General features: G+C 50.3%; 1 protein-coding gene across 2 annotated transcripts in view; it reads right to left on the bottom strand.

Annotated features, from left to right (window-relative positions):
- Ski (SKI proto-oncogene) overlaps nt 1–26727 on the bottom strand; it is a 67635-nt gene extending 40908 nt beyond the window's left edge. For both annotated transcript variants that reach the window (XM_050153186.1, XM_050153187.1), the window contains exon 1: nt 25759–26727. In XM_050153186.1, coding sequence (XP_050009143.1) covers nt 25759–26727 — 969 coding nt within the window. The remainder of the gene's footprint in view (nt 1–25758) is intronic.
- Between the last annotated feature and the right edge of the window lie 387 nt (nt 26728–27114).

Raw genomic sequence — 27114 nt, 5'->3', positions numbered from 1 at the left:
GACAGAGTAAACGTGAAAAAGGGAGTTGGGGAACTAAAGGTCCTCGACTTCAAATGCTGAAAAATATCAGCAATCAGGTGTGTACTGACAAACATGGAAACCCATGTGAGCACACAGGAACAACTGCAGTCAGCTGGTGCCAGTGCCACACTTGTACACATGCAAAAATAACTTCAAGTAGACCACACCACAAGCTTAAGCAGAAAATCTTAAAAAGCTTTACACTTTTTCTGCTGGGTGATGGTGGCACACACCTTTAATCCCAGCACTGGCGCAAGTGTGCAGGGGTGGGGGGAAGCGGCAATGGGATCTCTCTGAGTTCAAGGCCTGCCTGGTCTACAGAGTGAGCTCCAGGACAGTCAGGATTACACAGAGAAACCCTGTATTGGGGCAGGGGGACACTTTGCACTTTCTGAAAGAACACAGAAGACACTCCCTGCAACCTGAAACCAAGGAAAGATGCCTCAGGGAAACAGCCTCATGAAGAAATAAAACACTGGGGGCAGGGAGAAAGCTCCTATGGAGCGCAAATGCGGGCTACAGTTGGATCCCACCAAGGAAATCAGCAGAAAACAGAGCCCAGCCCAAGCAACAACGAAGTTAACAAGCACTCCATTAAAGATGCTGCAAAGAGAAGAGTAAGACATTCAAAAATAACGCCAGGGTCAGTAGTTACAAGAAAATGTAAGCCTCTATCACAGTATGAAGTCAGCATGTCTCTAACCGAGAACTGTGAAAGAGCATGGCCATTTTGGAAGACAACCCAAGAAGCCAAAGTAGATAATTCAGCCATCTTACACTGCTGAGGGAAAGCGCTGACTGCCCCTGCAAACCTTGGGATACTAAGTTCACTGACCTTTTACTTGTAATAGCTGGGAGTAGCGGTGTATGCATACCTGTATCACAGCACAGAGCCAGAGAACTGCAAATACAAAGCTAACCTGAACTGCATATGCAAGACTTTGTCCTCTAAAAAAGAAAGAAAATGGACAAAAAATGAGTAGAAGAATCCAATTCACCACCAGGTGAACGAATTAAAAATGGACACAATATATCCATACCAACCAGACACTACATAGTAGTAACAAGGAAACACTGATGCCTTCCACAGTATTTCCCATAAAGAGCTGGAGACACAGCTCAGTTGGTGTGGTGTTTGCCTAGCATGCATGCATGGGGCCCTGAGTTGGACCCCCATATTTCACAATTAATAAAAGCTCAGAGACCGATATTGGGGTTCAATCTAACGGTCAGAAATGCAAAGCAGCCAGCCACTGCTACCTCTACCTCAGTCCGAAATGACAATCCTGCCTCCAAGAATCTCAGAATGAGACTGTGTCTGAGAGCTGTCTCCTCCTGTTTGATAATTCTCTCTAGGGCTGGGATTAAAGGCATGCACGGCCTGGCTTCTATGGCAACTGGGATTAAAGGTGTGTGTTACTGCCTGGTCAGTAAGGCTGACCAGTGGGGCTGTTTTACTCTCTGATCTTAATGAAATACCACTACACCCCCATCACCAAATAAACCAGGTACACTGGGATATGCCTGTAACGCTGCCAGGTCATGGCTTATATTTAGAATTCCAGAGTAGCCTGGCTACAGAAGATACCATGATTAATAAATGAATGAATCTCAGCTTCTTTCTTGTTAGTCTTCAAAAAGCCCTTTGAGCCAGGGCGATGGTGTTACTCATCTTAATCCCAGCACTCAGGAGGCAAAGGCAGGCGGATCTCTGTGAGTTCGAGGTCAGGCTGGTCTAGGAAGTGCCATCCAGGACAGCCATAACTGTTTGTCACACAGAGAAACCCTGTCTTGGAAAAACAACAACAAACTCTTTGAAGTAATGATGCAGCTACCACCCCAGCTGAATCCTTTAGTTAGATATCATTTTCATTTGTTCTACAACTTAAGCATTCTCCACAGGTCTAGACCCTGTAACCTAGCAGCAAAGGGTCTTCATTTCTTCTATGTACAGTAATTCCAAATATACCTTTTCCATCCCAAAACATTTCACAAAAACAAGGCAGCAGAGTTTTGCAATCGCATCTTTTCTAGATCACTGGGAAGGGTCAAATCAGTGTGTGTGACTTTGGGGACATATGCTCTGACTCACAGCACCAACTCTGCCGTGGTATCACAAGAGCAGCCACAAACAGCACGGGCAGGAGCATAAAGAGCTACTGTGGCCACAGCAGTAGTCACCACCACATTCCTTGGGAACTTGTCAGAAATACACATTTTCCAGACCCCCATCTCCAACCAAAGGATCCGAAACATATCACTTAAGAAGCTACATTGTGGGGGCTGGAGAGATGGCTCAGTGGTTAAGAGCACTGATCTTGAGTTCAATTCCCAGCAACGACATGGCGGCTCACAACCATCCCTAACGCGATCTGGTACATACAGGCAGAATACTGTGTAAGAAACTACATTGTGGGCCAGGCATGGCTGCACACTCCTTTAATCCCAGCAGAGGCAGGGGCAGGAGGATCTCTGTGAGTTCAAGACCAGTCTAGTCTACAAAGTGAGTTTCAAGACAGGACTAAGCCAGGCGGTGGTGGCGCACGTCTTTAATCCCAGCACTCGGGAGGCAGAGGCAGGTGGATCTCTGTGAGTTCGAGACCAGCCTGGTCTACAAGAGCTAGTTCCAGGACAGGCTCCAAAACCACAGAGAAACCCTGTCTCGAAAAACCAAAAAAAAAAAAAAAAAGACAGGTAGGACTGTTACACAGAGAAACCCCGTCTTGAAACCCAAAAAAGAAAAAAAAAAAAAAAAGTCACATTATGCCTGGTAGCACCACATCCCAGCACTTGTAAGCAAGATCCAGGAGGGAGTAGCAGCCACATTGTGATTCCAAAGCTCACATTTGAACTTTTGGTCCAGAAAACCATCAGAATAATCCAGACTCAAGAAGGAACAACCATAGCACCAAGAGCCTGCTGGAGGCTGCATTGGGCCTTGGACAATCAATTCTGCATGCAAGTATTCAGAGGTGAGCTCCACCAAGCACAGGGTGCAGGAAGATCATCAAGGGTAAGACCAACCAAGAACACTGAAAGAATGGAGATTCAAAAACAGGAAAAGAAAAAAGGAAACCAAATGCCCTGTGGCCCATGTTCTTGACTGAATGGCTGCTCCTGGCTCTTGTGCAGGGACAGGAGCTGCACAAGTGCCCTCACTGATGTGGCCCCAGCCTCGGGTTCATGAAACCATACCCAAGGCTCTTAAGAGTTGCCATTTTTTTCTTAACTCTGAGCCATAAACAACAGAATCTATTGTTTAGATATGCTCTAGGGACTTTTAAATCTTAGAATCCTAGCATGGGGCATCTGGGTCATTTCACCAAACATCACCAAGATTGTGCCCGCTACAGACACTAAAGTCAGGATGCAATGACCATAACACTGAATGCACACATGCATGCAAATACAACTAAGACATTCTGAAAAAAGTCCTGATTACCTGATGACTTCTGGTTAACATCACAAATAAATGGCATTAATGTACTTCCCATTTCAAAACACCATCTCCTTCAAAGCTTAAAATGTTACCTGGGCCAGTGAGATAGCTCAGCAGGTATAGGCACTTGCCACCATGCCTGACAACCTGAGTTTTATCCCTGGGATCCACATGGTGGACGAGAAACAACTAAAAATCCTCCAGATGCACATTGTGCACGCCCACGTATGCACAAAATAAAGCAAACATAGTAAGTGATAATGACACCTACCTGAAAACTTGCAAATCCAGCTGCATGCAATATTTTTGTTTTTTCTTTTTTCTTTTTTTTCAAGACAGGGTTTCTCTGTGGCTTAGGAGCCTGGCATGGAACTAGCTCTTGTAGACCAGGCTGGCCTCCAACTCACAAGAGATCTGCCTGTCTCTGCCTCCCAAGTGCTGGGAATTAAAGGTGTGCCCCACCACCACGTGGCCCAGCTGCATGCAATATAATAATATGTAGCAGCACCACAGGAATAAAATACAAAACAAAACAAAAAACCCTAGTTTTACAGGACGGCGGGATGGCTCAGGTAAAGGTGCTTGCCACTAAGTCCGACCTGAGTCCACCAGAGACCTGTATGGTGGAAGGGGAGAACCAACTCCCTCATGTTGGTCTCTGACCTCAATATGTAGTAGCAAGTGCACACAAGCGAGCATGTGTAAACACAGATGCACACTAACATGCACATAACACACACACAAAGTAGATAAATTAATACCAAGTATAATTTTAAAAGAAAGAAAAGTAGCTCCAAAACAGAAGAGTAAACATGTTCCAACTCCATTGTCTCTGTAATCATCACAAGTAACCTGGACTGATGACACACAACTATAATCCTAGAACTTAGGAGAATAGAATTCAAAACCCTGTCTCACAAAACAAGAAAATCAATCACTATATTCCTATTGGGGGGGTGGGAGCAGACGGACACACACCACCCAGGCCAGGGCCCAGAGTATCAGAGAAAGTGCCAGGAATCACAGGTAGGACTCAAGAGAAACTCACGAGTGGGCTAGCACACAGTCTACAGGGGGAGCAGCAGGCACCCTGAGGACTCTGGTTACTTCAGCCCTGACAAGACTGGGCAGGTCAAGAAATGCCAACATGGGGGGGCTGGAGAGATGGCTCAGTGGTTGAGAGCACTTTCTGCTCTTCCAGAGGTCCTGAGTTCAATTCCCAGCAACCACATGGTGGCTCACAACCATCTGTAATGAGATCTGGCGCCCTCCTCTGGCATGCGGGCATACATGGAGGCAGAATGTTGTATACATAATAAATAAATCTTTAAAAAAAAAAAAAAGAAATGCCAACATGGAAAGAAACACACAGAAAGGAGATGCAACATTAACCAGAGAAAAAGAGACAGAGGAGCCATAAAAAGAAATATCTTTAAAACCTGTGACAACAGGAAACAATATGGCATCTATGACACAAAACAGGCAGAAGCTCTTAGAAAGAGAAAATGGAGGAGGGGAAAATTCCCTTTTAGAAATTGAAACAAAATTCCAGAAACTAAAGTAGTCAACTGAAAACAAAGTGTTAGATGATAAAGCAGAGGTAATCTCCAGAATTCAATACCAAGAGAGAGATGAAGAAAAAGCACCAGCTACACAGGAAGACCAACATCCAATCAGAAGGCGCTCCAAAGAGAAACAGAGGCTCATCAGGCAGTAATACCACACGCCTTTAATCCCAGCACTCGGGAGGCAGAGGCAGGTGGATCTCTGTGAGTTTGAAACCAGCTAATTCCAGAACAGCCAGGGCTGTTATACAGAGAAATCCTCGTCTTGAAAAACCAAAAGAAAAACAGAGGTTCAAGAAGTAAGAAAAGGTGCCAGGCAGTGGTGGCAAACGCCTTTAATCCTAGTACTCGAGAGACAGAGATAGGTGATCTCTGTGAGTTCAAGGCCAGCCTGGCCGACAGAACAAGTTCCAGGATAGGCTCCAAAGCTACGGAGAAGCGGGGGGGGGGGGGGGGGGGGGGGGGGGGGGGGGGGGGGGGGGGGGGGGGGGGGGGGGGACACGGGACGGGACGGGACACACCACTAGCCAGGAAAGGACAAAGTTGTACACAAAGGCAAAGCCTCCTCGTCCTGGCTGGGCCCAGAACATGATCTTCAGAACCTCTTGGTCTTCAAAGTTCCCAATAGGAAGAGGCAGGTCATGTGCAAAGGTCATGTCAGGCAAGCAAACTACTTCCAGTCCAACCAACCCAGGGTGCAAAATCAAACCCCCAGCTATACACCAGGCATGGCAGCACATGTGTTTAACTCCAGGGCGCAGGAGACAGAGGAAGATGGATCTCTGTGAATTCAAGGCCAGCCTAGAAAAAAAGCCCAACCAGGCAACACCAAAAGCCTGACCTCCCAGACTTCCATTCACACACCATGCTGGTCGCTCGAAGAAGGAATAGGGACTCCTGGAGTTCCACTTCAGAAAAGACACAGATACACTAAGAATTAAGAAAAGCCCTGAGAACAGCAACTAGCAGCAGACAGGGGAACACGGGCCATATAGTGAAAACGCCACAAAGAGAGCCATGTTCAGAGACAGGGGAGAGCCAGAGAGCCCGAGAAAACCAAGGATGTGCAAACAGGACAGACAAGTGACTCTAGGAACACACACAGTAGAGAGGAAGTGAGCACAGACAGGCACCTTCAGGACAGAAATCTGTCCAGACAGGAAATGAGGTCAGGAAAAAGGATGGTCCAGACAGGAAGTAAGGTGGGGACAGAGTGCTACCCTGAAACCCAGACTTTGGGGAAGTAATTCTTAGAGTCATCATTGGTTTAATCAGGTGGTAGAAACTAAATTAGGAGGAGGGATTTAACTGGAGGAAGTGGGTCACTGGAGATGGGCCTTGAAGAACCTGTTCCTGGTTCTTCCCTCTATCTTGACTTCCTGGCCACCACACAGCAGCAGCAGCCCTCTGCTGTGCTATTTCTGCTTTGTTGCAGGCTTATCAAAAACTCTGAAACCAGGAGCTGAAATAAACCCATGGGCTGTTTCTGTCACCTCACTGAAAACCTGAGCCTAAGTTGTGGTTTTGTGGCGACTGCCTGGCACTACCCAGTAGCCATGACGGCTTGGCATGGGCTACCTGCTGTGGGATGATGCTTTTGTACACTGGAAAGATCTGTCACTCATATTTGTTTAATAAAACACTGACTGCCCAGTAGCCAGGCAGGAAGTATAGGGAGGGCAACCAGACTAGGAGAATTCTGGGAAGAGGAAAGGCAGCCACCAGTCAGACGCAGGAGGCAAGACGAGACTGCCTCACTGAGAAAAGGTACCAAGTCACATGACTAAACATAGATTAAGAATTATAGGTTAATTTAAGTTGTAAGAGCTAGTTAATAATAATGCCGGGCGGTGGTGGGGCACGCTTTTAATCCCAGCACTCAGGAGGCAGAGGCAGGCTCTCTGTGAGTTGGAGGCCAGCCTAGTGATAGGGCACAACTCAGGTAGGTGGGGAAGACAGAACAGAATTCTGAGGAGGAAGAAGGCAGTGTGGCGGAAGCCATGAATCTCTGGCCTGAGACGGATGTAGGTTAGAATCTTGCCAGTAAGCCACAGACAAGTGGTGATACACAGATTTAATAGAAATGGGTTAATCAAGTTGTGAGAGTTAGCCAATAAGAGGCTAGAGCTAATGGGCCAGGCAGTAATTTAATTAATATAATTTCTGTGTGGTTATTTCAGGGGTTAAGCATCCCGCCGCTCAACCTACAACAGCCTGGTCTACAAGAGCTAGTGCCAGGACAGGCTCCAGAAGGTGCAGAGAAACCCTGTCTGGGGGGGGGGGGGAGAGCTAGTTAATAATAAGCCTGAGCTAATAGGTTGAACAGTTTATAATTAATACAAGTGTCTGTGTGTTTCTTTGGGACTGAACAGCTGCAGGACTGGGCAGGATAGAAACTTCTGTCTATACTAGCCCCTTCCTTAGGTATTCCTCTTATGTCAGTTACTGCTTTTGAGTTGGTTATATCAAGTATAGATTTTACCATTACCAATAGTCATTAGTCACTACCATTACTATTAGTCAAGGATTCTTACATGCCCTAGATCCTGAGTATCAATGGTCAGGTGATGACATTTAGGACCCCGCAGATTGATCTATCCTTACCACTTCCTTCCTTTTGACACAGTCTCACTATGTAGCCCTAGCTGGTCTCACAGCCTGCCTGGGTGATGCTTGCTGACCTCTGGGGCTCAGCTGTTTATAAACTTTCTACTACTCAACGCTTGCCCCACATGACTGTTGTGGGATATTTGTACACCGAGTGAAGACGCAGTGCTGTGACTGGTGTGATAAAAAGCTGAACTGCCAATAGCTAGGCAGGAGGTATAGGCGGGATGGGATGGGGGGGAATTGAATGCACAGAGAGATGCCAATAAGACACGGAGGAAGTCGAACATACAGAATGAAAGTACAAAGCCACATGGTAAAACACAGATATTAATAGAAACAGGTTAATTTAAGTTACAAGAGCTAGAGGGAGAAGTCTAAGGCCAAGCTTTTCATAATTAATAAGTCCCCTAGTCGTTATTTATAAACTGGCCACTCCCCAAAAAAAATCCATCTACATCTGATGTCACTAAACACCAAGCTTTGATGAATCTGTTTTGATGATGATGATAAAGACTTGGTGGCATCTTGATGATTCTCTCCTTTACTTTTGATGCCAGTCTTGACATCATTTCCTAGTTTGCAACACTGAAGTTTTGGCTCATTTCCTATCTGGACCACTCTGGTTCCTATCTACAGCATTCTTAAATCTAGAGTTCACCCTGGCTCCAGGACTCAGGTACACAGCAAAGGAGTCACAGCCAGGCACACAGACAATTCTAAAGGCTTTGCTATTCTACCAGCAAACTCCCAAATGACCTAGTCAAGACTGTGATCATGGTGGAAATGGGGAAGACTCTAACTCAGCTCCAACCACCCTGCCAATTTCACTCTGCCCCAGAGGTGGAGCAGCACTGGGCAGACACCCAGGACCAGCTGTCGGCCATGAGCTTTAGTCAGCTAAGAGCAGAAGCAGCCGAGTAAGCACCCAGGGGGACCCTTGGCCTGCAGAGTGTGGGGGTTTCTGGAACCACAGGGCTGCTTGCTCCAGTAAAAAGCTGGGCTGAGGTCTCCAAAACTCCTGCCTATCTACCACCAGCAACAGGAAGAATGCAGGCTGGAACCATACTCTGTGCAGATCCATCCAGTCAGGCTGTATGCCCTCTGCACAGTAGCCTTCAACCCTCTGCAGCATTGATGTTGGAGATAAGTGAGCAACCTTTTCCTGATGAGCCATCTTGACAGCACAAAGTGAAATCAATTTTATTTTAAAAACTAAAGGGAACTGTCCTGCATAGCGAAGTTGATAGAAGAGTGGGTAGTTATCCGTGGTCATCGTTGGCTGGAGAAATGGCTCAGTAGGGAAAGGACCGGATTTCAGTTCCTATCACCCCACATTAGTTGGCTTACAAACACCTGCAACTCCAACTCTAGGGGATCGAACACCTCTTCTGGCTTCCTTGGTCACCTGGCATTAATGTGCATATATACAGAGATACAATCACTTACATTTTAATTTAAAATAAAATCTGAAAAGGAGTTTTGAAATCCTTAGCACCTAAGCATTTGACCTTCTTTCCCTTCTCATGTCCACTCACTACCATTCACACCCACCTTCCTCAAGACCCCAGGGCACCCTGTATGGTGTGCAAAAAGCACAGCACAGAGGAGGAGGAGTCCCATATGCATGTCTGGGCACAGCCACTGCCAGGGAGAGTGAAATTCCAACTGGCATAACGGGAGGGACAGCTTCCAGAGACAGTAACAGGTATGACAGAGCCAAGGAACAGGAGGAAGTACAGAAAGAGAAAGCCCGTGGTTCTTACCAACAAGGAGACTAGAAAGATAGCCAACAATCACGTACAGAGCAGATATTAAGCAGAAGATTTTGCTGGAAGCAGTCACTTGTTCAACCAAAACTTAGTGATAGAGCCCTGTGAACGTATCAGGTAACTGGGCTTCACCACTAATGCCAGGTATTGGAAAGCTCCACCCAGCCCCTCTCCTCCCATCCCAGACCCTGCCCCTGAGAAAGCCCGCCATCAGCAGCTCCATCCCTAGAGGGCATTTAAGCCCCCTCCTAGTGGCTTCCCTTTGTGGTTTCTCTTCTCCCCTGGGACCACCTGGGAATGCTTTGCTCAGATTAAACCTGGACTTATTAACTCAACCTGATCTGATTTATTACACTGGCAGGGTACAGCAACCTTTCAGATGGCAGCGCCAATGGTGGCAGCATGGGCTTTACTGGGAGAACAGTGGGGTTGAGTCACCCAATTAGAAGTAAGCAAGTGGCATAGCATGGGCCAAGACAGGGTACCTGGAGCATTGGGGGAGGAGGTGCCAGTTCTCTAAAGACTATCAACAAAAATAATGGGGGACAAGAGACAGACAATACAGACAGCAAAATGACGGTGACAGGGTAACAGGAAGATGGAGTGCTCTGCCCAGCAGGGAGCATGACTGGGCCAGGCAGGATCACAAGGAACAAAGTTCACAGGGAGCCAAAAGTCTTCTCCTTAGTTACTTAGTAACCACAGATGGGAAATGCTCCCAGAGCAGAGCACAAACACCCAAAACACCAAGTGCCATCAAGTTCCTGAATACCTAGCTTAGCGAGGCTCAGAAGTGTGGGGGCTGAGGTAGGGAAGCAGTGGGCAGCTTCCTACTCAGTCGTGTGCCCTTTCATTGGAGAAAGGACACCCCTGCCTGAACACCCTCACCACTATCACCAAAACACTAAAAAACTAAAAAAGAAAAAGGGGGGGGATCACCATTAAAGGCACACATCTTTAAATCCCATTGCTCAGGAGGCAAAGACAAGCAGGTCTCTATGAGTTTGAGCTCAAGGCCAATCTGGTCTACACAATAAAGCCTTCCCTGTTTTTCAAAGAAACTATAAAATGATCCTTTAGGGCAGAGGTTCTTAACCTATGGGTCGTGACCCCTTTGGCAAACCTCTATCTTCAAAAATATTTACATTGCAGTTTATAACCGTAGCAAAATCACAGTTATGAAGTAGCAACAAAAATAATTTTATAGTTGAGGGCACATCACGAGGAACTGTGTTAAAGGGTCACAGCAGTAGCAAGGCTGACAACCACTACATTAGGGGAAACAGGCAAAAGCTGATCCTGACACACAAAGAGGTTCCCACGTGGCTCTCCTAACAATGTGAAGATTCTTCAAAACAAACATTCTTAAACCAAAGACAGGCACGCTCACTAACAGGTCAGAGGCAGCACACGCAACAGCTCCGGCTGCAGGAATGTCAGGACCACAGAAGGCCCTGGCACGATGAGTGCCCGTCATTCACGAGCCACATCCCGTCAGCCATATTCAGCAGCTTCTCTGAAACAGGCAGAAGCAAGGAATCCAAAAGAGAACAACGTCCAACTAAAAAAATCCCAAATTTCCTCCGCTATAACAAACCCCAGCTAAAGTCAGGGATGCGTGAATGCACAGACAGTGGGCAGGAAGGGGACTCTACAATCCACTTGAGAGCTTGGCAAGGAGCCTTCCCACTGGCTCCTCTCTCTCCCAAGCTCTCCGCCCCAGGGCAGCAGGGCAGAAGCAGACATCTCTAAGGGGCTGTCCACACTGCCAGCTTGCTCTCTGGAAAACCCCTTTCTAGAGAATTCCACCAAGAAGATCAAGCAAGTATCATTCACTGTGAGGTCATCTCCCAACCACTGTCTCAACACCTAATCTGGAAATGCCTCAACAGGCCCTGCTCTGAAACCGTGCAGGTAACTTGTGAACTCAGAGAAGCAAGTCCCTTTGGCAGGAGCAGCAGCCAGACCTGGTCACAACATCTTCCATCTGTGCCCCCTCGAGCAGCAAGGACAGGAACAGCCCAAGTAGCACAAAGATCCCAATAAGATGCACCTAACAAAAGGCCTCTCTGCCTTAAAGCAAACAGTAGGAGCGCCCTGGTAATACCAAGAACCACAGCACAGGCACCCACGGACAGGCGGACTCTGGCCTGGCGAACTCCACACGTGTCGCTGTGCCTGCTGGCGTCCATAACTGATGAAGTGTCCCGGCTGGGTGTGGGTGACCACTGTGGCTTCTCAGACTGTTAGTGGAACATAGCTGGCTCTCCCAAAAGAGGGCCAAAGAACTAAGCCTTCAAGATGCCGCACAACACTGTCTAGGTGTTTGTTCAAACTCCTCTGCACAGAAATGTCATGACCCCGGATCACAGAGAACCAAGCCTAATTATGACTTAGGATCTCACATCCCTAACTGAACAGATCTGTCTCTAAGATCCAAAAAAAACCAACGTTTGGCCAGAAGCACAAAATGCTGCTGAGCTGCTATGCACTGAGAGCAAGGGGTGGAAACCTCATCCCACAACGGCAAGAGGTGACTTTCACTCACCATTGGCCAATCAGAGGCAACTCTCCCTTTCTTTAAAAAGCCAAACAAAGAGCCACCTTCCCTGTGGCTGTCACAGGCTACCAGTCCCTACTCTAGTTACAAGGTTTGCCTCGGATCCCACTAGACCTCCCCCCCCCCCCACGGCTAGCAGGAGTCCTAACATTATTTGCAAAACAAAAGTCAAGGGCCCTGTTTTCAAGAATCATCCCAGTCTGCTCTCCTAAACCTCCTTCACTGACATTAAACAATTACAATCAAGCCTGACAAAAGTTTCCCCGTCACCTCGGCCAGACTGCCAGGCCAAGAGAGACAGTCACAAACCAATGCTGGGAATGGCAGTTCGCCTGGCTGCAGAACAAGCCTAGGATAGGAGCCAAGCCTTAGAAGATACTCCCAGGTTCTGGACACAGTGCTGTATGGAAAGACAGAGAGCCAAGCTATCAGGCTCCAGGGAGAAACAAAGCGGTTCTACATGGGGTATGCACATAAACTACCACATTCACAGCACACACAGACTCTCCACACTGTGAGGTGCTGGAGCCCAACAGTAGACTCACCTAACACTCATAGGCTCCTGTCATTCACAGGCTCCCTAGAGCCAATAACACCAAAGCAGTCCAGCATAGCCCAAGAAAAGGCCATAATGAAGCAACCCTGGTGAAGGTAAAAAGTGTACTGAGACACAGGAAATGGTGCCTGGAGGCAAGAGACTTAGTAGGGAGGGGCAGGCTCTGGCCAGTTTCTTCCTAAAGCCAAACTGGACAGAGAGATGCTCCCTCCAGTGAACAGGAAGGTGAGGGAACGTGTCCTGACCCAGAGGGGAGGTCCTGTATTCCTTTCCCATTTTCTAGAAAGCAGGAGGTTGAGCCAATGGTGGTCCCTACCAAGAAGGAATGCAGAACTGTGGTAAGAACTTGCTCCAGAATGCAGCAAGACACAGGCCCTTAAGACCTGAAGCCTCCTACAGCCCTCTTCTCCCAAACTGAAGTGGCTGCCATCCAGGCCCTGCGCCCTTCAGATACATGGCAGTAAAAGCAGGCATGCACACACATGTGCATACAACAGCTACTACTACACATTCCCTCCCGCAGCCACAGGCCGAGCACACAGATGTGTTCCAGAGCAGCTTCCTCCAGACTTCTCACTGCTTCTTACTCAAGGCCATGTTCCCAGCCTGTCACAGGGTGGGCTGCTGGCTTCACATCCAGCAGAAATCCTTTCCATGATCCTTGCCAACCCCAGGCAGGGAAGTGGTAGTCACACCCATCACAGGTACAGAAATCTCCGTAACACACAAGGATCCAGCTCAGAGATGACCCTATCTGCTCATACACAAAGGACAACTATGGCGCCTTGCTGGCCACAAGACAAACAAACCATGGTCCATGCCAGTAGGCAAAATATAAGCAATTAATACAAAGTAGGTAAAAACCAAAACTGAACAAAACAGAACACGTGAGGGTTGTCTGAGTGATGGAGTCTGTAGTGAAGAGAGGCACTCATCTCCCAGTACCTACATCAGGCAGCACACACTCTAGCTCCAGAGGATACAATCCAACACCATCTTCTGGTCTCCACGAGCACCCATATATGTGACACGCGTGCGCACACATACACACACACACCACAGAAAGTAATATTCATAAAAACAACAATAAATCAGGCAGTAGTGACACACACCTTTAATCCCAGCAGAGGCAGGCGGATCTCTGAACTTCAAGTCCAGCCTGATCTAAAGAATGAGTTCCAGGACAACCAGGGCTACAAGAAACCCTGTCGAGGGGTGGGGGTGAGGGGGGGCACCTCAGTCAAAATGCACACACGGCAAGGCAAGGTGCTGAACATCAAAAAACACCACAGAAGCATAGAGCAAGCCACCAAGAAGTGCCACCTTACACCATTAAGGTGGCTGATACCAAAACCGAGAGAAATCAGAGTTTATGAAATGCTCGGGGGTAAAGGTCCTTGCTGGCAAGCCTGAGTATTCCATCCTAAAACCCACATGGTGGCAGAGAGAAACGACTCTTGAATGTTGTCCTGTGACCTCCACATGCATGACATGGCACCTACGTACTCACACCATGCACAGTATACACACATAAAGAACACTCACAAGTATTTTAAGAAAGATTCACAGAAAACACAACGGTATGTACTGGGAATAGAGAATAAAACAACGCAACTACAGTCATGGAGCAGCCTCACTTCTAGCAGACCCCAGACAGCCTGAGAATGCTGAAGAGGGGACTCACAAATACTGTGCGGCCCTGGTCACAGCACCATTCACAACAGGAGAAGGTGGAAGCAACCCAAGGGTTCACAGGTAGATGAACGGATAAAGGAGATGCTATACAATGAGATGAGGGGATGTTCAGGAGGGAAAAAAAAAAAAAACAGAAAGGAAGAGGGGGAAGAGAGGAGAGGGGAGGGAAGACCAAACTAGGAAGACCAAGACAGGAGGGCCACAGCCAGATACTAACTCAGAGAAAGGAAAGAAAGGAAGGTAGGGTGGTTGATTCATATGGATAAGCCTTGAAGACACTGTGCTCAGAGAAAGTGCTACCTTGGCTGAGGTTCCTAGAGGCAGGGCTGACAGAACCAGACTCTGAGGGACAGTGGAGCGTGAGGGCTGAAGATAACCGGGGGACTGTGGTGACAGCTGAGCATGGTGACACACTGAACGCCCAGAACTGCAGACCTACTAATGGGTAAAATGGCGCTTCCGGCACACTGCTCTAGGCAGACAGGAAAACCTGTCTGGGGAAGCGGGAGGATGCCAAGCATGGCAGCACACACCTATAACCACAGCACTGAGGCAGGAGGCTCAGGAAGGGAACAGTCACGGCTACACGGCAGGTTCAAGGCCAGGAATCAAATTCAGGCCTTCAGGTTTAGCAGCAAGCACCTTTCCCATGATGCTCTAGGCTTTGTTTTCTATACACTGCAGAAGCTTCAACACGGAGCCATGTAATATCACCAATGCTGCGCACTGTCAAGAATGCAGTGTGATCAGTGATGGACGCGTCACATTCAATCCCCAAACTAGGAAAACAGCATCCCCAGTACTTCCCACCTTCATCTCGTGAGGGACGGGGGTTGGGCCCTCCAGAGTCAGCAATGCTGCTCTGGGGAATTCTTGTCTCAGTGCTAGACTCGGTCCCACTGCTGTGTGGCACTGCTGTGTCCCTGTTCTCACGCTGATGGTGTTTGGGCTTTGAAACAGGAACACAGAATGCAGTTGGGTAGTCCTGATGTAGCATGGGCGTAAACGGCAGGTAAATCTGGGTCAGGCCTAGAAGTGAGATGGCTCGGTGAGAGGCTCATAGTCAATGAGAAGCAAGTACCCCTGTGGGTCCCACTGCAGTGCACAGGGGAGGGAGGAACCCAGCAAGGCCCTGCTTTCAGAATCTCCAACACTTTAGGAGCTGAAGCTGCCACAGCCATCCACAGCACACGATGTACTGCAGGTCCAGGTACAGCCAACACAGTGCACAGCTACACAACTGCTCCAGGTGGAGCTGTGCAGGGCTTCATCTCAAGCGTGGAGGCTGAAGGGAGAGGCCCCAGTGGAGGGAACAGGACCCAGAACGCGGACTCCCCACCCTTCACCTGATGTCCTCAACCTCTGAGTATACAGGACAGGACGTTGCAGTTCTTCCTGACACACACTAACATGGTCTGCAGCATGGAGCACAGTGGCCAGATGCCCAACAATAAATACACGGTGCCGTTAATATGTCCTGGCTACATTCCTATAATGGTCTATCATCTTGCTAATGAAGAAAAAGAACTTTACTTATATATAACACCCACTTTTCTTCCCGTACTAGACAATCTCTTTCAGTTAAAGACACTCTCACCTTAAGTCCAAGAGCCCTGCCCAGTTCTGCAGGTCTCTCTTCACCAGTAGCAGCACAGCCTAGTCTCAGACGCAGGAGCCAGGTATTCCCTTCTCCAGCTCCTCCTCATCACTGACATTTGCTTTTGGAAAGTATCCCAGACACACCCTAGCCAGAAGGCTAGGATACCCAGAACAGAGCAGAACCTGTGGACAGTGGTGGTTCATTTGCAGGACAACCCTGCTGAGTCCTGGTCCACCATCCTCAGCCTACAGAGGAAAAGATCACTTTCTCCCTTTAGAGTCAGTTAAATGACCCAAAATCCCAAAACCCAATCCAAATTAAATATTTAAATGAGAAAACAGACCAAGCCCAGGCAGGTGCAGTCCTGTATCTCAAGGCAAGGCTTTAATAACAGGCCACACGCACAAAGTTGGTCCCACAAGATAATGGTGGAGCTCAACAATTCCTACCACCTTGTATTTTCTTCCTCTCCATTCTTCCTTTGAGACAGGGTCTTACTATGCAGCCCACTGGCCTCAAACTTGCCATCCTCGTGCCTCTGCTTCCCAAGTGCTGAGATTAGAGGCCTAGGCCACCACATTCAGCTCCCACCTTTTGTATGCTTAGACACATTCAGGTGCATACAGACTTACCCATCACTCACTGACTGCCTACACAGGTACAAATACACCCTTGTACACGTCTAGCTTTGGCACACTGGGCTATGACAGAGCCCAAGTATGTGGTCAGTCACACCACTTAATCTATGTAAGCACACTTCGCAATGTCCACCCAGTAACAAAATCACCTTATGTTACTCAGAATACACCTGCACCGTCAGTTATCATGAGACTAGAATTAAATCTGAGGGGCATTATAAACCAGAGAGGAGAACCAGGTGGTGGCTGCGCATGCCTTTCATCTCAGCGCTTGGGAGGCAGGGGCAGGTGGATCTTGGTGAGTTCAAGGCTGGTCTAGTCTGCAGAGCGAGTTCCAGGACAGCTAGGGCTACACACAGAAAAACCCTGCCTCGAAAAACAAAGAAAAAAAAGGAAAAAATTTTGTCTTGAAAAACCATAAATAATGAATGAATGAATTAGATAAGGAAACATTCTTTCTTTATAACAGAGATGATTTTAATAACAACAACAGGTAAATCAAAGCAAATTCTAAATTCAGCCAAAAGAACCATTTATAACTACCCATTACACACTAAAACATCCTGGTAGGATAGGTAGGAGGGATTCAGAACCAGTGGCTGAAAAGAGGACCTGGTAGACAGAGCCTAGACATGGGCAGGCTAAAGTCTGAACTCCAGTGTCATGAAAACCACTCTAGCTCAGGAGAATCAAGGCAAAGACCTGAAAGAAGGCTTTCAGGTAGCCAAGCAAAGAACATCAAAAAATAGTTCTCTTCACCTCTCCTAAATGGACTGTAAACCCCAGACTCTGAGAACAATGTCTAGGGATAGCCAACTGCACGCATCACAAAGCTCTCCTAACAGGACACTGGCCCCTTGCTATCCCAGTCTAACCTTCCTGACCCTCATTCCAGGGATCCAGCTCTCCCTGGGTAGAATACATGTGCTCTATTAGCCCCAGACCCAAGCGAAGGAGGTTTCTTCCCGCTATCCACCAGGAAAACCCAGGGAGTCACCCTGCCAGCTTGTGCCAGGAAAACAAGGAATGTGACCTAACTAACTGACTGAGCTGTGCAGAGGCAACCCGTAAGGTCCACCTTGTTTTCACAGTTTAAAGAGCTTTATAAATTGAGACAAACCCACTAGGGTCAGGCAAGCTGGGCGACACTTATTGCATAGAAGGATGTTAAAAAAAAAAAATCACAGTTTTGATAGTTCTGCAAAAAAAAACTTAGCAAATTTACAACAAAACTGTCAAGTAATTAAGGCAAGGCACTTCACACATGAACTTAAACTGCTAATTAAAATCCCCTCGCTTAATTGACTACATTTGCATATCATTCAACTTGGGAGTATAATTCTTTTAATGGTTTGGGCAACACCATTGTAACACCAGGAAGCAGGAGGTAGCAGGTGAAGCAGAGAAAAGACAGCCAACACCATCAAACACCAGGTGGCAGCCCCAGCAGTATGACAGGGACCATCTCCACAAGCACCCAGAAAAGGCACAGCTGAGATCTCAGAACATTATACCAGCTATGGGGATCTAGGCATCTCCCACTACAGCCTTACCCCAAAAGAGCCAAACAAGCCAGGGTAGGTTCCCAAGCAACACACCCCAGAACACAGGACAGCCCCAGCAAGGTCCAGCAGGGGAGGACTTCCTGCAGCTGCCCTGTGGCGACAGTACAAGTTCCAATGTGCACCTCACCTGGTTCCTGCAGGACCAGGGCCAAGTAAACCCTTAGTCTATGCACTGGTTCTTCACAAGTTCCAATGTGCACCTCACTTGGTTTCTGCAGGACCAGGGCCAAGTAAACCCTTAGTCTATGCACTGGTTCTTACGGTGTGGCCCAGCTGGCCCCCACCTGCCAGCCTGCTCCACCTCCTGCTAGAACTAGAGGTCAAAGTCTTTGCCTTACATTCACCTTCAACAAACAAGTACATCAGTCAAGGTGGTGGTACGCCCTGTAAACTCAATTCAAAAGACCAAAGCAAGAACCGGCTGGACTATAGAGCAGGAGCCTGTCCTCCCCTCTCCCCCCAAAAACAAGTCCCTCTCTTGACAATTCAGGGCTCTCTTCACTTCCAGAGAAAGATGCCCCAATGCCTGTACTCAAAACAGCAGGCTGCTACCTTCAGGAGCCAGGAATGGAGGTGACAGAGAAAGGAGAGCGCCCTGCCCCAGCAGCCTGAACAAAGCTGGAGCACACAAGGGCATGGTGCTGAAGCCAGGACTGGCTGTGGTTGGTGAGAGGTCCAGAGCTGCTGATTCTTCAGGGCGGCAGGGTAACAGCACATTCTAGACACAGGCCCAATGCTACCTGGTCATCTACAGAACCACAAGGTACCAGAGACTACAGGCCAGTGGCAAGGGCCTCTCCACGGCCATGATGAGGGGCACAGGAGCCATAGAAGGACAGCACAAATTAAATGAACTCTTCTGTTCTCCCTCCCCTTTCAGGTCAGCCTCCTCCTGTATTTCACTGGAGTGTGCACAACACTGGTTTACTAAACGATCTGAAAGGGGAGAGGGTTCTCCAAGAAAACTTTGCACTGTCTACCCACAACTCCTACAAAGAGAACCCAGACATACCTACCTCAGACTGCACCAGAAGGGACCATCACACTGGCCCTGGCACAGCATTTGGCACACACAAGTCCTTTATGCCAACACACGTGGGGCAATAGGGCTGCTGGGTAAGCACACTGGTCTCTTTAAGTGCCCTAACTCCTGCAGGTCACGTACCTTTTAGGGCTGAGGACATTCACAAACTTCCTGGAGGCCTGGCCAGCCTTACCTACACCTCAAGGAAGGGTACCCCAGCAAGGCATGAGGGACTTCATCAGCCTCATCTCTAAAAACAGACAGCAAGACCCAGGGAGAAGGCTAGGCAGGTAAAGTGCTCGGTGCTCAGCACCCACACTAGCAGTATGCATCTGTAACCCCAGCGCTGAATTCTGGGGCTTGTTGGCCAGCTAGTCCAGCCAAAACAGCAAATCAGAGGTTCAGAGAAACTGAATCTCAAAATAAGGCAAGGAAGAATAGAAAAGGACAGCCAATATCAACCTCAGGCTTACACACATGCACACACACACACACACACACACACACACACACACAGAGGCATGTCAACACATGCATATATATATACCATGCACACACAAAAAAATAGAAATGAAATGAAAATAGAAAGAACTTCTGTCTACAAGCGCCACATTCCATAGTCAAAATATTCCCATGTTACTTTCAGCACAGAAGCAATGGACTCTGCTGGGAGCCATCCACTCTGCCTGGCCTTCCCAGTTAGACCAGCAACGCCCAGTACAGGCTGAGGAGTCTGCGAAGGCAGCAGCAGCTACTTCTACTCCAGTTGCTCACAGACTCACTTGTGGACAGACAACCTGCAGCTGACAATGGTTTTCCTCACAGCACCAGAATAAGCTGCTACCAAAGGAGACCATCAGCACACAGTGTACAGGGACCACAGAATCACATGCAAGAGCATCAGGGCGGAGCCACATGACAGCCACAACTCCTCAGCTAAACTGGTAAGGCCACTCTGGGGAGCTTCGCTGTCCCCCAGCTGCTGTCATCTCACACAGGGCGGCCTGTCCTTCCTAACACTTGTCACTTCACACAAACTCAGGAAGTCAGGAAGACCTCAGGTCAGTTCCACCTGCTGGTCCACAGGCCTTCATAGTACACCATCACCTCCACCAGGTCCTGGCATAAAGCCAGCTCCCACCACCCATGCCTGCAAGGGTGGGAGCTACAGGAAGCTGTTCCCAACAAGAGCTGCTTCTTTCACAGTGACCAGCGGACGTTCCAGAGGAAGCCACAGTCGACCTGCAGAGGGCTGGGAGGACATCAGCCCTCACAGCCCCAGCCAAGGGAAACATTCCAGGACTTTCCAAGCACTCCAGCTGGAAGCAGGGTCCAGGTATCTCCCGAATCACATGTGAGGAACAGTCTTCTTCAGAGCACACGGTGAGACAGACGGATAAGCGAAAACCGGCACCAAGAACACATCCAGCCTTCGCTCCCTTCCCTTCTACAGCCACTGGAGCACTGGAGGTCTGGGTCCGAAGCCCTGCCAGCAGTGACTGCTTGCTTCCACTGACTCATTCCTCCACTCCCACTGCCCAGAGACCCAGCTGTGATCAGCCCCCACTCATTCCCAGAAGTCGACAACAGAGCACACCACACCACCACAAACAGCAGACAGCTCCCACAGTGCACACAGAGACCAGGTGGGTATGGTGCTACACCTCATCCTCATGGTTACTGAAGTCCTGGCATCCTCTCAGTCAAAAAAGTAAAATCAGAGACAGTACAAATGCCAAACACCAAGACAGATCTCGGTGACTCTGGGCTCTTGCCAAGATCCCTTTATCTGTTTCCACACAAACAGGTCAGTGACTCAGAATGCTCAGACAAGCTTAGCCAACTGTACTCACAGGACACTTGGTAATGTCACTGTGTAGCGTGCACATGTTCCCTGAAGGCCACAGGCTCCTGCCCTCACATCACTCTTATTTCTAGTCCCACCTAAAATCCATCCACACACTGGTCCTCCATTTCAGGAGGCAGGAGTAAACTGGCAGCAGTCAATCTAGAACCCAGGGTTCTCTAGGCAGCAACACAAAAGCTTGGGGACAGGGCCTCATCTGCGGAGAGCAGCTCTATGAACAACCATTCACTACACTCGGCCCCTGGTGACATGGGTGACCCAGGATAACCTCAAAGTACCTCGACAGGCAGCAAGATCATTGATGCACAATACTTGGTCTAGAAAGGCCCACTGGGTCACAAGAGAAGGTGGGAGACAGCCTTGCTGGAGTGGAATAGGCAAGTAAGCGTGATAGGACCCACAAGGTGCTGTCAGTGGTACAAAGGATAATGACCAACACCTGCTCCTCCTTGGACCACACAGGGCACCAAGAGCAGAGCACCCCCCAGCCAATGATCCCAAGCCCCCATCTAAATAGCATCCAGTTCCCAAACCTTTCCCTTTCATGGCAGACAGGGGTTTGAAAAGAGCAAGGGCTCCCCTCTGTTCAGCTCTACTAGAGCTCACAGAAGTAATCTAGCCTGTGTTTTGATTCAAAACAAAGAAACTTTTAAAAAACATTTCAGTTGAAACTTGCATAATTCTTCCAAAGTAGAAACCGTCCCTCAACTTTCGCAATCCTTAGAAAGAGACACTATTGCACAGAGTCCAGCCCCAGCCATGGCCATCTCACCTCCTGCCAGACAGCAGGGGTAGGGCAGCCCCTGAACCGCAGCCTCCCTGCTGGGGCTGCAGAGACAGCAACTTAGACCTGGCCCAGGGGGGCCCCCACCCAGCTCCAGGGCAGGGCTGGGTTCACACTTGGCCCAGACTTCCTCACCCTCTACATCCTGTCTGCCCTTAGACACTTCAGACAGACATTACACAAACCAACTACAGGGGAGGTTGAGAAACGCTGAGAGTCAATGACCTTACTCTTGGAAGCTTCTTGATGACCCAGGGCCTCCAGTGGGCAGCCAGGGACAGGGGTGAGGGCTACTCAATGACCCTGCTTCCTCCAGATGGTGAGGGACCCAGATGGCTCCCAGAGGAGCCCCAGAAGATAGCAGGACAGATGGACAGATAGGCTGACAGGCCACAGAAGAGAACTTGACCCTCTCAGAGGGGGATGTGCACCAATAATCATTCCCACCGCCACCCACAGCTGGCTATGGTGTCTGTAGCACCCAGAGCCCACACTCAAGCTGTTGTCCCACCCTATGAAGACCCACTAGCCTTGGACTGGACCCACCACCTGGGCAGCCATCCCAGGGAGGCCCCTCCTGGACCAGGCCCTGACCTCAGGACCTGGAACCCCACCTTTTTGGCGCAAGTGTCTGGAGGGGAATAATCAATGGTAACTCTAAGAAAGTCCAGCACAGGACATGATTCTAGGGGACATTCTTCACAACGATGCCAGTGGACAGAAGAAAAGAACACCCAGACCTGCAGGTGTCCGAGAGACAGGGTCCTAACATATTGACACCGTCCTCTCCGATATCAATCTTCACGTAAGGACAAACCACAGTTGACCATGGTGGTGCACAAATGTGATTCCATCACTCAGAAGGCAAGACCCTTATCCCAAGAAGACCAAAAGAGCAAACCATAACCCACAGAAAGGACTCCTGAACCAGCCCTGCACCCAAAAGCTGTTACCATGTCCCAAAACACCCAGTGTTCAGTGTTCCCTAAAGTTGACCACCCGGCTAGGTGTCCAGTTTAGAAACATGACCTCAGTCATATTGTCCACATAAAGTGACCCTATCAGCTGACAGAACGTCCTGAGAACCCAGGCTCAAGAGGACAGAGATGCAATAACCTAAGATAACCAAGCTCCTCCACACCAAAGCCCACTTGCTATGGCCAGGAGTCACCGCAGCCCATGGCCAGCCTGGTTTCCACCCTTCCTATGGACCAGCAGCCACATCCCACAAAGCACACAAAGTGGCAGCTCAAAATGTCATTGTCCTTGTTTCTCTTTATGCTCATAGACTGAAGTCCAAGAGAAAACTGTCCAGGCAGCTGCGAGACGGGAGGGAAAGCTTTACAGATCCCATTCGTCTGTGCTGACCCAAGAAATATGAGTCTGAGACAGTTAACAAAGTGTTAGTCTCAACTGACATGAGGAAAATGAGGCACAGAGGGGCTAAGCATTTGCCCAAGCTCACACAGCCAGTGAGGATGGGAATGTAAGACCAACTCCATGAGGGTCCACAGCAGAACTGGCTCCCTATGGGTCTGCTAGGGAAAGCAGCCAAGGGGGCCCCTGGGAACGACAGGCTCACTGAGCATCCAGGCAGCCTACATCTTCAAAGCTTTACCAGGAGAAAGCTGGGCCTGATAGTCACAAGAGAGAAGTGGGATTTCCCATTTCCCCAAGGCACTGCAGCAGACGCCCACCAACCTTTGCCAAGCTGGGGTACAGTGGCCTGCAGCAAAGTTTCAGGCTCCAAGTTCCCTACTCCCACACACACTCAGCTGACCACAGAAACCACAAGTCCACCTCAACCAGGCCAATTCTACCTGGTCCAAGCAGACCCTACCTCAGCCACACAGAAGCCACCTCAGTCGGGCTGCCATAGAGCAAAGCAGCCAAATGTCATCAGAGCATCAGGAACTCGGGAGGACCACTGACCACCACCCTCCCACAGAGCATTTCGCTCACCCTCAGCCCAAGAGACAGCACATTCTCTGCTCCTTGTGCCCTCCTCAGTAGAACAGAAATATTAAAATATGCTGTGACGGGAGTAAGGGAGTCATAACCCAGGCCACTCCTCTTAGGACAAGCTAAGACTTCCCAGACTGATGTCCCTTCCTGGGTGTTACCTGTGGTTCACGCAGGTACGCACATGGTGGCCCAATGCAGACTGGAGGAGCACAGTCCAGCCCAAACCCCAACTATAGACTCACAGAGTCTGAGCAGGGAGCACCCCACAAAGAGGAAAACAGTCTACCAGTTCCTCACCATGGAAGCACTCAGGAGCTGGCCGACATATAGGAACCCCACACTGATGCCACCACTGCCTGAGTGGAGCTGGAGACACAAATCACTTTTGAAATTTCTCTTCACTCAGTAAATGAGGCATCAGAGTACTGCCAGGGTGGCTAGCAAGGGAAGGGCAGCTACAAACCACGGCGGAAATGACCCAAGCACATGACCATGGTTCAGCACGCTGTTCTGTGTGCTAACCCCTCAGTGCTGGCACGGGCATCTGAGCCATCTCCTCTGAGCCCAAAGACCCTCATACCCAGAACCACCAGGCTTGTAAGCAGAGGAGGCAGGAGTGTATCCCGTTCAGCAGTGGCTGGGACAAAGGGACCATGCCAGTCCACTAAACCTAGACAGAAAGACCACAAACACGCATGACCCAGAGCAGACAAACACAGACACGCCCAACTCAGACACAATTCCTTGCCTGCTCAAGATAAGAGGTGTGAAAGCTTCCCAGAGACGCAGTCTCGCCAGCCCCACATCTCTACTGCGGTCCCAGAAAGTTCACCGGTCACCACACACATGACTACCTCAGGCCACATTGGCTGACAAGGGTGCAGACATTCCGACAGATAGGCATCCATTGGCAGGACCCACATCAGCCATCAGCTTGCCTACTGACAAGTCCACTTGAAAAGACCTGCCTGCAGCCTCCCCCAAGGATGCATTGTCCTGGCTGGGGCAGAAGTGCCACAGAACACGCAGCATATGCACACTCTCTGCAGCCCCTGAAGAACGAGGCAACGGTCCTTCTTCAGAGCCCCTTCCCCCCACAACTCTGACATTCTGCTGGAGGGGCGCCCAGAGAAAACCGGGCTGCAGCATCTATTCACAGATTTAGAAGGAAAAAAAAAAGTTTGATGCAATAGCTGAATTAATTAGGTCTCCCAAGAATAGCTGAGCCAATGCAGCATTCTGTTGTGTGCAATTTAATAAGCATGGATATTTAAAAGTTACAGATACTTAGGATGCATATGCAAAGAAACTTCCTGTGGACACCAGCGAACGGTTTAGGTACTAAGTGGCCCAGAAAATGCCCGAGAAGATTCCCACAAAGCCTCTGACTCACATACAACACAGCCTGGGCTGACAGAACCTTCACACCAAGTACAAAAGCAACAGAAGGAAATGGGTGAGTCCAAATACACTGCAGACCATCAGCGACTGAGGGCAGGGCTCTGCCGCCGCTGACCAGGCCAAGTGCCCTTCAGGTGCACAAACGGGATTCAAAGGGCTACAAGTGCCAAGTCTCTGCCAAGACAACTAGCTAACTTCGTTTTAGTGTCTGGCCCCGTGATTTAAAGACAAGAAAGCCAGTAAACATACAAGGCTAGTCAACTGAGGACCACGAGACAACATCCCTGTCATAAGGAAGGGGACAAACTTCATTCTCATCTGGACACCTCTGCCGAGGTCCCACGGAGATTTGGGACAGAAAAGTCACAGCCTGGGTCCAGACAGTCTAACCTCGCAGAGCTTGTGGTAGCCTCTTTCTCAGACCTCCTGAGCTCAGCCTACGGGGACAGGGGTTCTGAGTCCTGAGAGGACTTTCTCACTCACTCTTCATGAATACAGTGCTCAGACAGCACGAAGGCGGCCTTTCGGCCTTACCCACAGGAGATTGACAAGGCCCCTAATTTCCTATAACCAAAACCCAAGGCCAGATAAAGTCGAACCAGGAGCCCCAACCTTTAGAACCCAGAGTGCCCAAACCAGGAGGACTCCCCTCCCCTCCTTGGGTATGGTTTGCTAACCCCAAGCTCTGGGGACACTTACCCGGGGCACCCTCCGCTTGTACTTGTTGGCATAGTCGAACTTCTCCTTCACGTCGTCCAGGCAGCGGCCAAGGCGGGCCTGCTCCTCCTTGCCTGTGTAGTCCTGGCTCAGCAGGATGTAGGCCCGCCAGTTGGCTGAGTCGAAACCCCAGTGGCAGGTCCGGTTCTCCAGGGCCTTGTGCGAGTGTACCACGAACTTGTGCGGCGGGTACATGAGGCGGCAGTCGAGGCACTGGATGCAGGCGGCGCTAGGACTGCTGTACAGCTCGGGCACCAGCAGCCCCTTGCATTTGCCGAAGCACTCGTGGTACACGCGGACGCTGCGCTCGCTGAGCTCCAGGCCCAGCGCCAGGCTGGCCGCCAGCTCCTTCTTGCAAGGCGGCGGGTAGGCGCCGCCGTAGAGCAGCGCATTGCACAGGCGCTCGGCGTCCGTCTTGGTGATGAGCCCGCACGAGGGCGCGGAGAAGGGCAGGATGCCCATGACTTTGAGGATCTCCAGCTGGTCGGCGGTGCAGCGCGAGCAGTAGATGTGCAGCTCATCGCACACCGAGTTGATCTGCTGCAGTGAGAAGTCGCGCAGCACCGAGTTGAGGATCTGCGGCAGGCACAGACGCTTCTCGCCTCCCACTACGAAACAAGAGATGGTCTCCCCTTCCAGCACGGTCTCACAGCGCTCGGTGGAGCGATCCGACGGCATGAAGAAGGGCCCGGGCAATACGGGCGGCGGCGGCTGGATGGCAGGCAGGTGCAGCACGGGCGGTGGCTCCGCGGCAGTGGGCACCGGCGCCGGCACTGTGGCCGCGCCCGCCTCCTTGGCGCTCTCCTTCTTGTAGGCCTCCTGCGCCCAGCGCGCCGAGAAAGCGGCCGGGCCGCCCAGCGAGCTCATGGAGCTCAGGTGGAACTGCTCCAACGTCTTCTGCAGCCCCGGGTGCGGCTGGAAGCCGCCCCGGCCGGCCGCCGCCGCTTCCATGGTGCGATCGGGCTCCCCGGGCCGCTCCCGCTCCCGTGCGCCCGGGCCCCCACGGCCTCCGCCGCCGCCCCGCGCACCCCGCCGCCGACCGCGACCGCGGCCCCGACCGCCCCCCGTCGCCGGCTCACGGCCGATTACGACCCCGGCCTCGGCCTCGCCCGGGGGAGCGAAGGCAAAGGCGGGCGGGGCGAAGGGGTCCCGCCGCTGGAGCCCGCCACCACCCGGGCCCGGCGCCACATCCACGCGCCCTGCGCCGCGCCCGCTGCCGCCCGGGCCCCCCGCGCGCCCCCCGCGCGCCCCCCGGGCTCTAGGCGCGGGGCATGCCCCGGCGCGCGCCGCCAACGCCAACGCCAACGCTCGCGGGCCCGGGGCTCGCGGGGGGCGCGC

The sequence above is a fragment of the Alexandromys fortis genome, unplaced genomic scaffold, assembly GCF_014885135.2.
Source record: "Alexandromys fortis isolate MF-2015 unplaced genomic scaffold, M_Fortis_MF-2015_v1.1 scaffold_88, whole genome shotgun sequence".
In the NCBI taxonomy this organism is placed as follows: Eukaryota; Metazoa; Chordata; class Mammalia; order Rodentia; family Cricetidae; genus Alexandromys; species Alexandromys fortis.
Note: the sequence above shows the minus strand (reverse complement) of the source record. Positions and strands in the feature narration are given on the sequence as shown.